This window comes from Centropristis striata, chromosome 3, assembly GCF_030273125.1.
Source record: "Centropristis striata isolate RG_2023a ecotype Rhode Island chromosome 3, C.striata_1.0, whole genome shotgun sequence".
Classification (NCBI taxonomy): Eukaryota; Metazoa; Chordata; class Actinopteri; order Perciformes; family Serranidae; genus Centropristis; species Centropristis striata.
In genome coordinates, this window is record NC_081519.1 from 30,684,621 (window position 1) to 30,699,282 (window position 14,662).

Below are 14,662 nucleotides of genomic sequence, written 5' to 3' on the forward strand. Positions count from 1 at the left end.
ATTAATTAAAATATAGGTAAGCACCTATTTTTTAAAAACGAAATTATCAACCAGCGCATCCAGAGTCCCATTAATACTCTCTCTCTCCCTCGCGCTGGCCGGCGCACACAGACGCACTTACACACACAAATACAGCACGTGCCATGGAGGAGTCATGTTGTAATGGTAATAAACAAATGCACAAAACCAGACCGACCGTCCGACCGAACACGACACTCGGATGCTGAGTACTCAGATACCGGCAACAGTCCTAGAAACTACTCACCTAAACCTCCAGCTTTGTCCTGGCCTTCTTTGAGGAAAAGTCCTTGATAAAGTAATCACAGTCCAACTCTCAGACCAGTTTGGCCTCTACGGCCAGTTACATAGTGTGGTTTCAGCCGTTTCAGCTTTTTCTTTCCTCTGTGTACTTTTAGCTGATCCATTGAGCGCCCACGTCTCCATTTTAAAAACGCACTTTTTTCAACTTTGACCCCATCGACCAGCGTATTGTGTCATCACACATTACTGATTTAATCTTATAATTTCTAAAGCATTTAATTGATTTTATTATCATACTACATTTTCAAAGCCACATTCATTCCAATATATTTTTAAATTGTACCAAAAAAATAAATTAAAAAAGAATCTGAAGGCCAAGGGCCCCTATTGGCTCTAGGGCCCTGGGCACACGCCCACTTTGCCCATGCGGTAATCCGTCTATGATCCTACCCCAGAGTGTAACTCACAATGGTGAGTGGACATCTTACAGTTAGCAATCATTCTATGACATTAAACAGCAGCATTCATAAAGACCTCCGTAATCCAACACAGAACAAAAATGTTGCAGTGACAAGATACTTGTTTACATTAAAAGTAAAACACAACTAATTTTTAAAATAAAAAAACAATTTTAGCCTCAGCTTCTTCACAAGATTTTCTATATGTGGCTTGAAGGTGAGTGAGTCATCAATTAAGACTCCTAAGTATTTATACATATGAACCACCTCTATTTCACTGCCCTCAACAGTGGACACTGGGGGAACCATTTGAGGCATTTTTTTACTGTTTGAAAACAACATCAGCTTCCAATGAAAGCCAATGATTCACACAATGCACTTTGGTGAGTAAGCAGTTGTGTTGAAGCAAGAAATTGATCCTTACCTATTATTTCTTGACCTTACAAATATGATTGATTAACGAAAATCATCTGAAGAAGTTTTCACCCATGTAGTATAGTATAGTATAGTGTAGTATATCATCAGTAACCAAGTTTGCTCGGTTGTAATTACATTACCCATGTAAGTCCTTCGTCGAGCACATCATATGAAGGCTCATGGGGAAAACATGCTCAATACAATATTGCATCGTATCAGTGAGGAGGAGACAGAAAAAGGGGGTAGAGTGTGTCAGGCAGGCACTCTGTGTCAGGTCGGGCTCAAGTCAGGACTCAGATGTAGAGCAGGTGAACTTAAAGCTTCTTTATTCAAGAAATGCAACAGAGTAAGTCCTCTCAGAGTGAAAGAAAAGGGCTATGAAACACCTGACTCTGAGTAAAAACTAAACAAAGAAAAGTCGCTCCAAAGGAGGAAAAACAATGAACCTATCTACACTAAAAACTAAATATAAAAATCCTAATCTAAGATAAGGGGGAAAAACTCACTCAAAGTAAAAGTGCTCCAAAAGGGAGGAACAAAACCTGATAGGAAAAATAAAAGATTCTACTAAAACACTATGAAAAACTGGATCAGGACTAAAGGGGAAAAAATAATAAAGAACACAAAATCGCTCCAAAAGGAGGAAAAACAAAACGGCTGACTCAAAAAGCTATGAAACTAAGAACTGCGCTTAACTAATAAATTACAAAGAAAAATCACTCTTGCTACGAATCCAAAAGGTGAAAACAAGACAAGCTGTGACAAGAAGGAGATAAGTGGCTGGTATGGTGACGGGTCAAACACACTGGACCAAGACAAGGGAAAACACAGACTATTGGAACACATGGAGGGAAGGGAGCACCAGGTGAACACAATCGGTAATTAGGGAGACAATCAGACAGATGACACACGGGGAAGGGCAAGTGACCTGAAACGAGAGGAGAGTTACTATTTCAAAATAAAACAGGAAGTAACAACACCAGAACACAAAATAAAACACCACTTCACCACGGTGTGACACTCTGGTCCAAAAGGTACAAGGAGTGGATAATTAAATCCCACTTAATACACGCTACAGACAGGAGGGGAAGATGAATGACATCATCATGATCGGTGACAATAATAAAAAGTTAGAGTTAGAGGATGGCTGGGGAAAGATTGAGGGAAGACGTTTAGAATCATGAGAAAACAACTAAACCACCATGAGAAAACAACTAAACCACCTCTATGACAAATGACCAAGTACGACTTAGAAATCTCTGTTGCTTATTTATTCTGGGGCTTCTTTCTCAGACTTCAGAGAGTTGTTTTTTTTACTTTTGTTTTTTATTGGCTAAAAAGAGCCAAGAACAGTGAAATTCACAGCTTAAACTGTGCAGTCAGTAACATCTATTTAATTATATTTAAAGTGCTACAATTGATCATTGCCCAATTTGAGTGTGATTGGCAGATTGGTGCTTTGCTTTGCTGCTGTCTTATCTGAAAGCCTTCTATCTGTACAGTATGTGTCTGTGTGATTTCCATGTGTGTCGCTGTTGTTGCTGCTTGGCTCAGGAGGACATATTAGACCTTCAGCTCCAGCGCAACCTTGATTACTTAGACCAGCAGGTAAGAGGATGAGCACACTACATTTTTTTAAACTCTTTGTTTCCCAGTGAGTGTTGCACTGTCAGTGCCTGGTCCCTCTCTCCCTCTTTATTCCCTTTAAACAACTCCTTTCTCATGTTTCTTCTTCCCTTGCCTGTAAATTAGCTTTGAAAAATATTACCCTAACACATTTCCAGTGTTGTTCCATCCATCCATCCTGTTACACTAGCTTGTTGTCAGGTGTCTGTAATCTGAGCTGCATCTTCAGGTGCTCGAGGGAAGCCACCTTATTGGCACGGTTACCAGAATGGTTGAGCACTCATCCTCAACTGCAAAGCTCTGTGTACAAGTAAGAGAGGAGAGAGCACCGCAGGGAGGCAGGCTTCCTCCAGCACCACTAAATCATAGCTCTTCTGTTATGGACTAACCAGTGCTTTAAGTGGAATGAAATAAGTGCCGGTACTCCCCTTATTCAACTGTTGCCAGGTAAATTAGGCGGTGAGCGTTGGTACATTAAGTGATATACTCCATTACTAGAACATGATGCTGATTTTTAAAAAGAAAATTGTTTTATTGAACTTTCCAGACAAATGATGTTTGTTCACTTGCATGTGGCCCAAGGGAGGTCTTCAGGGGGGCGGTCCTCAAGTAGCTTACAGGCTGATGCACAAAGGAACAAACTGGCACCTACCATGCCCTGTGGACACACACACACCAAAAACCGACATGGATAAAAGATGGAGACCAAATTGGAGAAGCTTTGCAAAGTAAATCAATTAAATGACATACTCCTGTGTTTGTTTCTATCATAACAAAACAATAGACAGGTACTGAACATACCCTGTGGACACACATCAAGGACAGACATGGATTTTATATTGTACAGATGTGTCAAAAGAAGTGGACTGTCAGTATAAGACAATTGTGATTATATTTCAACTTAATTCAAAATTAACTTCTGTCTGACCTCCCGTGTCATTCTCACCGTCACCGCCGGTCCGGGTTCTTTTCTGGCCCTTCTGGGGCCACGCCAACATTTGTGACCAGGATTGGTTCACTAGACCATTAAGCTGTAGGCTAAACTGAACTGGTTTCGACCACAGGGTTTCGACTCGCGCTGTTGACATTCAACGTCCACGAGATCTCTTCGTCACGTCCTTTCCAGCACACTCGACTCGCAAGACGGCACACCCCGGTGCACACTGGGTAATGTAGTATAGCCATAGGAGTAGAGAGAAATAGAACTGGACAGGGTACTATGAGCTCATGAGAAGTCCCAGTACACCGTAAAAAGTCCCAGTACGCAAGAGGCTAAAATCGAGAAGTGCCGGTACTCCGTACCGGAGAGTACCGGCCCACTTAAAGCACTGGGGCTAACCCTTAACTAATACTACTGCTTCCATTTTCCAGCTGGACTGTTTTCTGAATTGTCTTTTTGACATTGGAACTAATAAGCTATCTTCTTAGCCAGTGTCTGCTCGTTCAGTCTAGTCGTATTAGTAAGGCATGGACAAAGGCCTGTAAAGACCACTAATAGAGCAGATATTCCTTACTTAGCCAAGCCTGCCTCTCTTTTCTTCAGTCCTTGTCTTGTCTGCATGTTGTCCATACTGTCACTCAAAGTCAAACATATTTATGCTTACATTTTCTCCATCATTTCTTTGTAAATTAATTTATTTTCTGCTTCAGCTTGGCTGCAAGGGTCTGTTTAAATTCCCTCATCTGCTTATTTCTGCTATGCTCCATACTGACATTTTTTTGTCGATGTAACATTTTGGCTTGTTACAAATTTGGACATTTACTGTCCAGACTTTTACTAATTTATCTCCTATAGTTTAATAAACTCCCCTCTGGAAGGGTTATCGGGACAGGTACGGCGGATACAACTCCAGTCACTTATGATTTTTATTAAGTCCACACACACAACAAGCATCCACACACTGGGTAGCTGTTACACTACGATAGCCTACCGCTAGTTAGCTTATTAGTGGCATTAATTAGAAAATTATACAGTGACGTTGATTAGGTTGTAAACCTGTAATGCAAACATAAACACAAAAAACACAGAATTAATGAATGAAATTATACACTCATTCATATGATATTTAAACACCAACTATGTTAGTCTGCAGCTACTCACCGGCAAGGCGTACCGGTCCTGACTAGCAAGTAAATGAAAACAAAACCAAAAGGTGAGACACCTGCTGGAAAGTTCTACATTTACATTTAGTCATTTAGCAGACGCTTTTATCCAAAGCTACTTACAGGGAGAAAAAAAAAGGGAAACAATCAGGGTATAGTGCAAAAAGTGCTATTAGTGCCTCAATAAGTGCTAGTGACAATTCTTTAAGAAGTCGAATTATCGTGTGGTCTAGGAGAGAAGATGCTCTCTAAAGAGATGGGTCTTCAGGAGGTTTTTAAAGGTAGAGAGGGACGCTCCTGCTCTGGTAGGAACTGGTAGTGTGTTCCACCAGCGGGGAACAAGAAATGCAAAGAGTCTGGATTGCCTTGGACCAACGGGGGGGCAGAGCCAGACAAGTCAAGTCAAGTCAGTTTTATTTATATAGCCCAAAATCACAAATCACAGATTTGCCTCAAAGGGCTTTACAGACTGTACATGGTACGACATCCTCTGTCCTTAGACCCTCACATCAGCCAGGAAAAACTCCTCAAAAAACCCTTTTAACAAGGGAAAAAGAAGAAGAAACCTCAGGGAGAGCGACAGAGGAGGGATCCATCTCCAGGACGGACAGACGTCAATAGATGTCGTTGTACAGATCAACAGAGTAGATAGAGGTTGAAGGGGGAGAGGGAGGGAGGATAGAGAGACGTTTGAGAGAGAAACAGAGAGGAGCAGGAGTTCTGGGAGGAGACAGCAGCAGGAGATGAAGCGCCACCATTGGCCAGTAGTGATGGTGAGTGTAGCCACTCTACACTCACCATCACCAGGAGAGGAGCATTCCTATCTGGGGCCGAACCAGATCCACGGCAGTGAGACCAGCAGGAGTGATGCCGAGCAGGACCACAGCTCCACACCCTGTGAAAGAGAGAGCAAAGAAAAGTGTGAATACTCTGGGAATACATTAATACTAAATACATTAATACACAGGAGAAGATGATACTATCCGTTGTGCCATAGTCCTAGGGAGTGGACACACCCCGGTCCACACCACCACTGCAAGGACCATGCGGCCCTCACCAACAAATAAGGCTGTGACGAGCCTCACTCACGCCGTACAAGCACGCTCAGACACCGTTTATTGGAAGAGCGCAATGGTCGTGAGGTATCTTATGCCTGAATCAGGGCGTTCAAGTAGCTGGGTGCAGTACCGGAGACAACTTTGTAGGCCAGCATGAGAGATTTGTAGGTAGCCAGGGGAGCTCAATGAGCAACGGTGTGACATGTGACCTTTTTGGCTGGTTGTAGACCAGAAGCATCGCCACGTTCTGGATCATCTGAAGCGGTTTTGTTGTGCAGGCTGGTAGGCCTGTCAGGAGGCGTTACAGTAGTCAGGTTTTGAGATGACGACAGCTTGTGACAAAAGTTGAGTGGCATGTTGAGTTAGGTAGACAATATATGCTAAAGATGTGCAGACTGCAGGTGTGACCACGTCCACTAGTAGAACTGTAGTACTGTTTGATGAGCTGGCTGTCCCCATTTTCATTCTGTGAAAGGGGAAAAACGCTCTGGCTTGTTTGTATTTCTTTACGTCAATCACCACGTGTTGGGCGGCACTAAGCCCTGGATGCAGCAATGTTAACCCTGCAAAATAGAAAGCTGAGATAGCAGAAGGGAGGAAAATAGTTTGTGAGAGAATCAACAAGCAGACTTATAGTATTTAGTTTTAAAATTAAGTGTCATTGCATCACTTTAAGTGAAATATTGCTGTGGACAAGAGCTTTTATTTTAGCACCTTGCTGACCCATTCCCCACAATTTTATTTAAGAAACGTTTGGTTTTAGATCAGAGAGCATCAGTTACAGCTGGTCTTGATTTCCAATGAAATCATATTTTAAAGATTAAGATTAAGATTAAAGAATTCTTTATTGTCATACCAACAACACATGCATGCACATGATGAGGCACGAAATGAAGTACTGAGGCCCGGTCAAGCCAAACAAAAAAACACTATTATTAACAACAAATATGTTTAATTGATCACTATACATTTTCATATTTTTTTTATAACATAACTGACAGATTAGCCTACACCAATACATTACACTGCCATCTTCTGACCAAAGTACGCTTATGCAGCTTAATTTATTCGATATAATCTAACCAGTTGATGGAAATGTCCCTAATTCACATTTTCTTTCTGCAAAATTTGATTAGACTTTAATGGAAACACGTTTATTGAGTTAGAGACCTCCATGGATTTCAAACAAACTAAGGGTGAAAAGCGTTCTTGAGATGTTGAATGTACACACACAGATACCAGTGCAGACTATTAGAAGGTCTATCTTAAAGCAAAGCCTTTTCCTCTACAGTCGTGTTGATGTCTTCAAACCTTTCACCTCGATTTTTACTCAGTATTTTCAATCCATTAGGAACCCACTGCAAAAAAGGTGTCTAAAAACAAGATAAAAACACTAAATCTGAGGGAAATGATCTTGCTGCATGGACAGATAATTTCATTTGACAAGATTTCTTAAATTAAGATTAGAAATAAGCATGTTGAACACTTAAAATAAGAAATTTACTCTTAAAACAAGATAAATTAAAGCTGCAAGCAGCGATGAATAGGCCAGAGCAGAGTGACCTGCAAATTATTTGTTTCTTACCAAGATAAAAAAAAAAAACCTTTAGATTTAGAAGTGTTAGATAATTTATCTTGTTTTAAGGGTAACACTACACAATAAACATCATTTATAAATGGTAAACAGATAGTTTATTAATGTTTAATCAGTATTTATAATCTGTATATAGACCATTTAGAATGGTAAATACATAATTTATTAATGTTTAACTAACTACATCATTCATAAATGACAAATAGATGGTATATTAATGTAAGTTTATAGTTACTTTACCATTAACAAACAGTTAAATTATAATAAATAGTTTATCAATAGTTTTAGTTGCACTCATTTTAACATTTTTAACACCATATTAAGAGTGTTAATGATTTTGAAATTATTCATGTACTTTTAACAAATTGGTTGAAAACATTTAAAAATTAAATATGTATAGCACTTTGTAAATAGTTAATAATTGGTCTTTAAACCATCTATAAACATTACTTCGTTGGTTATTGTAAAGTGTTACCGTTTTAAGAGTTAATTTCTTATTTCTTATTTTTTATCTTGTTTTTAGACACACCTTTTTTGCAGTGCCCTCTTTGGGAATTATTCAGCTAATATGTCACTTCCATAAAAGTGTGTATTATCAATTTACCATTTCATTACTGTTAGTTATACATACATTCATCATGTTCCCATTCAATCACAGATCTTAGGAGGACACATTGTATATGCCAATGGAACAACTGTGTTCGAGGTGTGGTAGAGGGATGCTGAAACTCTCCCCTTATTTATACTGTAGCCACACTCCCAAGATGTATCATGACATCTTTTAATTTAGTTCTTCATTCTGAGAGCAGAACCAAAGAGCTTCTGTGATGTTTAAAAATGAGGCAATGTGCAGGTGTGCGTCCTTATTCCAAGATCTTATTAGTATCAGACTGAAGATTGGCTTCATGGAGTTCTTCAGGCTCCGTCTCACTGAGGGCAGCTGTTACATGTTGGATTTAGTAGAAATTGTGGGAAAAAAAACCTCAGCCAGGACAAAAAAATCACAAATAGCCATCAAGTAATAACTTCTTTGTTGACAGAGAATTAATTCAATTCAATTCAATTCAATTTTGGCTTTATTGGCATGACGTAATACTGTACATATTGCCAAAGCAAGCGTCAGAAGTTTAAAAAAAAAAGATAACAGTAAGGAAAGCAATATTTACAATAAATTAATTATAATCAATCTGTCATTCACTTCCCCGAGGAGGAACGGCAGTTTTTCCTCATCTGACCATTTAAAAAAAACTTTTTTGATGGATTCAAATTTTTCTAATTAGTTTATATTTTTGACATTTGGTGAGGAAGTGTAGCTCTGTCTCAGGCTGACTGAGGCTGCAGTGGCAATTATTTCTCTGCCAACAAAGACATTTTGATCTCAATGAATTTCTGAAATTATGAAGCGTTGTGTCCTCAGAATAAAGAACGTAAACATTGAATAGATTTCCTCTCATTAGATTGTTATTGTTGATGCTGCGTGATGTTGATCATTAAGTCAGTTTGTTCAATGTTTGTATCCACAGGTGCCTCCTTTCCATGATGTCTACAGCAGAGAGTTACATCCTACACTGAAGCTCAATGAGATTGAAACCAGTGTAAGTTATGTACACGATAATAATATTCACACTAATAACATTCACACTTTTTGATCAATGGTCTTGGCCGCTAATCTGGATCCTAAAGTATAAAATAATTCTGTGTGCCATACTTTTTTCTTATTCTTCCATAAGACATTTCTTATGATAAGCTATTAAAACATGGGGAATGATTGGGAATGGTGATTTGCCTAGCCATTTTTGTAAAAAGAAATGGGGAAGAATGGGAAATCAACGTAAAGTTCAGTCTATGGCCAACCTTTTGGCTAACATGGTAGAAGTTCCTGGCAATGAGGATGGAGCTCAATACATACCATCAGAAATCTTGTCAAAAATGATTGAATCCTCTCACAATCCAAATATGTCAATGCTGGGGACATTTAGAATAGAATGCCTTTATTTGTCACTATACACGTGTACAATGAGATTAAGAGCTGACTCCAAAAACAGGGAGACAATAAATAAAATATAGACCAAAACAGATGCACTTAAGAAAACAAACCAACAAAAAAGTCATCAAAGAAACCTTCTGACGGGCTGAAGATTCATACAGATCAATATGAATATTGGACACAAATCACATCAATAGTATTGAACTGAATGTGGTTCTTATGGTTGATACAGTCACAGGAGTAACACTGCTGGTTTTGCTCTAATCTCTACAGTGGCAGAGATGGAGACCACTGAAATGAAGTAACAACATTAAATCCATTCTGAGCAAAACAGTTTTCATGAATTTGATTGTCTTACTATGTTCTATGAAATATCTAGACGATCAAAACATGAACATATCGAGTGACTGCAGAGAGTTTCAAACTGGACACAGAAAGAAGAATGACATATAGAGAATGAGCTATACAATGTAGTGAGCTCAGCACAGGAAATAATTATTATTATTATTAGTAAGGACAAACGATGGATGAATGTCTGGCTTGTACTGAGTCACATAGCCTTAAGTCATTATATTTTGGTCAGCAGATTATTATTTTTATTTTTGTCAATGAGGGAGTTACTTTTAGTTTAAAATTGTACTTTACCTGCCAGCACTTTTACCATAAAGTATCAAGAGAATTTTCTCTTTCTTATAAAAAAGGGAGCATTAATTGCCTTTAGGTATTGTTCTAAAAATGAAAGATGTGTTTCCAAAGTTTTCCTTAAAGAAGTTAAATTAAAGTATGCTTCATTTTTAATTATATTTTTCATGAAAAGAAGAGGTGTGTTTCTTATATGAGATCATTGTTCTTCAAAGTGGTGTAGATTTCACATGATACATCTTAGAGTAATTGTCTGACATGTTCGGCTTTCTCATATGTTCAGCTGTCTCTATATACTTTTGGCCTTAACACAGAAATATTTTGTACAATATCTCTTTATTGTGATTTTTTTCTACATGGTGTATGACATGCAGAATATGTGGTAACCAACACCTGCTGTCCTGTCTGACACAGAAACTCTTGGGTCGACTGTGTGAGCAGAACCGAATTCTAAAAGATCACGAGGCAGTTGTGCACAGACTGCGAATGGACAAGGTACATCATTGTTCACAGTATTATACTATGTGTTTAAAAGATTTTTTGGTAACACTTTTAGACCAGGGAACGCATATTCAACATTAATTAGTTGCTTATTAGCATGCAAATAATTAACATTTTGGGCTCTTAATTAGTCATTATTAAGTAGTTATTAATGCCTTATTCTGCATGGCCTTATTATACAACCAGTAAGACATTAACTAAGAGTTTTCCCTCAATAACCTCAGAATTATTGCTTATTAGTCGTAAGTAAGTAAGTTGTTGTATATGAGTTGATCTTAATATGCTTTACTTTGTATGGACTTTATAAGTCTCTACATAGCGGTGAACGAAACCATGGAAACGGCAAATAGCCACCTTCTCCAGACCTTTGACGTGACTGGTGGCTCCTTTTGGAAGATTGGATGAGGATTGGTAGATTGTAATGTCAATCATTACTCTACAAAGTGGGTCACTGGTGGATTAACATTGGTAGACTAACATTGGCGCAAAGTGACCCACTTAGTAGAGACAGTAGATTGACATTATAATCTACCAATCCTCATCCAAAAAGAGCAACCTGGCATCACCTGTTAATCACTTGAAAACTCAAAGATGGAGTCGTGGTTGAAGCGTAGCAGTTATAGTTTTAAATGGTTATATGCTCACTGTTTTTACTACATTAGTTTGAATCACTACATTTTAGAGATGAGAAATGTTAGCAATACATTTAGTCATGGGTTATTAACATTTAAAATGTTTGAAATAGGTTTTTTTTTTTTTTGTATGTGTTTATCAGTTCCAAAGTTTAATAAATCTGATGGCACAGCACTCTGTTTTTAAGTCTTTTTTTTCCAACCCAATATGCTTTGCTCTGGTTAGGGGGTACTTGGCTGAAAAAATATTTCACAGGAGGTACATCACTGAAAAAAGGTTGAGAACCACTGGTCTACAATAGGCCATGTGTAATTGGCATATACAGTGTGTTGTAATAACATGTTAAGATTCAATATATGTGGCATGCACACCTTAACACTTTCCTATCAGAAACTGTGAGTAGCTATGTTTAAAAAAAGCTATTGTTATATGTCCGAAATTCACACATTATAATAATAATAATAATAATAAGATAAGATTTTTTTCTAGTGACAATTTGTATAATAAACTGGAATATGTCTTTGTTTCCACTGGGTTTTTTTTACACTGAACTCTTCCTTTCTTGCTTGTCATGCTTGCTGTTCCCAGGACAGCCTAGAGGAAGCACTGGTAGCAACTCATCAGGAGATGGAGCTGTACCATAATCAGCCTTTGGCCATGGAAAAGCTGCTGTTCAAAAAGGAAACCCTGCAGAACCAGCTCATCAACATCAGAGGGGAGCTCTCCCAGGCCTCCAGTGTAAGATTATGCATAACAAATCAGGGCCTATAATGCAATTAGAAAAGATTACCTTCTGTATTTGTATTTTGGAAAAGAGATGTTTACAAATGAAGTCTTTCTTTGACAATTAATCCTGTCATTTATAATGCAGTTTTAGTCATCAGGTCATTTGTGAATCGTGTGATACAAAACTGAACAAGTCTCTAGTTGTGGCAATGCTGACTCAGTATTTTCACTATTGTTTGTCTAAACTTTTAGAGTTGTTACTCAAACTGTGTGTAGTAGTAGATCTCTTAGAGCAGGGGTGTTCATAGTTCTGATGACAGAGAGCTTATTTAGGGAACCAGCATGTGATTAAATGTCCACGGAACAATATGCAGCCGCGAGTCGTTCAGTTGTTGAACCGCTAGCTCTAGACGAGCACTGATGACAACCGACCATTGGCTTTCTATAAGATGCACAGTTTGACACAGTAGCCGAGTAGTGTATTAAAATTAAGCCACTGAAAGTATTAGAATGGACAGCTGAAGATTAATATGCAACTCTGATCCCTGAACCCTGATGCTTTGTAAAACGTAAATGAAAACAGAATACATCAAATTCAGATTGTACATTCATAAATCAAAAGTTTACCAGTTTGAACATAAACTTTACTTCTCTTTGTGCAGCTTTCAATTTAACATATGTCAAACATGATTAGCAAGGTATTGCATTGTGTTTTATTTACGTTTTAGACAAAGTCCCAACTTTACAAATTGGGGTTGTACAATGCATAGGGGGCCACCATTGGTCCACAGGCCACGCTTGTGGAATTAGAGCTTCTTTGTTTAACCCTTACTTGTCTTACATAATGTTGTGTTGTCTATGCATATATAGCAGTGGACAGTATACTTTACATTACTGGTACATCCATGTTCGTCTGTTATAAAGCTGTTTCTCCCAAAGTTGCACATCATCAGATCTAAACACTACATTTTGTGACAAAAAATGTTCAATAGTGAACAAGAAGGACGGCTCAAGTGCAAAATCAAGGTTGTATCAAAATAAGGCTAACTTTAATTTAAATATTTTAGATAATATTATTTAGATCTTAGTTTTTCATTTATACTCAATTCATTCTGAGAATCAAATAATTTTATCAGAAGGACATGTTTTGGGGTTTTTTGTTTGTCACTGGTGTTAGAAGTGTTCTCTGAGTATGACTGGATTTATTTGTACCTCTCTTAGGCTTTAACCACCACCCGTATGGAGTTTGAAGCATTAGAGGATGAGGCCAACGCCATTCATGGAGATCTGTGGGAGCAGCTGAATGCAGGAGGGCAGGTGAAGAGCTGTTTGTCTTTTAAGCCCAGCTGTCATTTACACAGGAGATGGAAAACTTGTTTGCAAATGTTTATCTGAAAACTATCAAGTCTAAGAAACTAACAGAGAAACTTATAAGCAGTCAGCCATTTACCAGTCATTGATTTAAGAAATGCAATCATGACATAGATTTCATGAAAAAAAACAAAAAACAAAACAAAAATAAAACACCTGAGACAGGCTGAGATATAATCTTATCAGCGAGCAACAATAATTTGAATCTTGTTCCTTTTAATGCGTAAGCAAGCATTCTTTCATTTTTGTAGTTGTACAGCATGTTTTCAAGCTCTTCTTTTAAATCTAGAGATCTCGAGTGAAGGTATGTACACTTTACAATAACCATCATTTATAAATGGTAAACAGATAGTTTATTAATGTTTGATCATCATTTATAAATTGTATATAGGCCATTTAGAATGGTAAATACATCATTTATTAATGTTTAACTAACTAAATCATTTATATATGGCAAATAGTTGGTATATTAATGTAAGTTTATAGTTACTTTACCATTAACAAACAATTAAATTATAATTAATAGTTTATTAATAGTTTTCGTTGCACTCATTATAACATTTTAACACCATATAAAGTATGTTAATGATTTTGAAATTATTCATATACCTTTAAGAAATTGGTTGAAAACATTTAAAGATTAAATATGTATAGCACTTTGTAAATGGTTAATAACTGGTTTATAAATCATCTATAAACATCACTTAGTTGGTTATTGTAAAGTGTTACCGTATATGTACATATGTATGTATATATATATATATATCACCATCTGAGTATTTTTACTTTAAATTTCCTTTTCTCTTCCTGTTTCCTGTACTGAATTTCCCCTCGGGGATAAATAAAGTATTATTGATTTGAATTTTGATTTAGTTAGATTTTTCTTTTCCACTTAGCTCCATGGTATTGAGCTCTAGTTTTTATTTAATTTACAGAATTTTAAAAAATACATTGACGTTGTTTCACAGCAACATTTCCTAATAGAAACAAAGTTCCTGTTACTCTGGATAATCCTCATTGATAACCCATAGACATCACTTTCAACAGTTCAACGTGTTTCTTCAGTAGTTTAGCTCCCTCGTTCATGTCATTTTTTTCTGTCCTGGCTTTTTGCAGAGTGAACTGGTTCGTAGGCACATCCAGAAAGAGTTTTGGAGAGTCCAGGATGTGTTAGAGGGGCTCCACAAGAATAACTCATCCAGAGGCACTGACACAGCCAAGCACAGAGGTAACACACGACCCATGAAAAATAAATGAGTATGACGTTTTTGAAAATACCAGTGTT

At 37.5% G+C, this 14,662-nt stretch overlaps 1 protein-coding gene across 2 annotated transcripts in view; it reads left to right on the top strand.

Annotated features, from left to right (window-relative positions):
- Window positions 1-14,662, top strand: part of plekha6 (pleckstrin homology domain containing, family A member 6) — a 91,105-nt gene that overhangs the window by 54,669 nt on the left and 21,774 nt on the right. The window contains exons 11-16 of one of the 2 annotated variants that reach the window (XM_059329833.1): window positions 2,691-2,744; window positions 9,041-9,112; window positions 10,561-10,641; window positions 11,869-12,018; window positions 13,228-13,323; window positions 14,494-14,605. In XM_059329833.1, the coding sequence (XP_059185816.1) occupies window positions 2,691-2,744; window positions 9,041-9,112; window positions 10,561-10,641; window positions 11,869-12,018; window positions 13,228-13,323; window positions 14,494-14,605 (565 nt within the window). The remainder of the gene's footprint in view (window positions 1-2,690; window positions 2,745-9,040; window positions 9,113-10,560; window positions 10,642-11,868; window positions 12,019-13,227; window positions 13,324-14,493; window positions 14,606-14,662) is intronic. The other variant, XM_059329835.1, reaches the window with a different exon arrangement.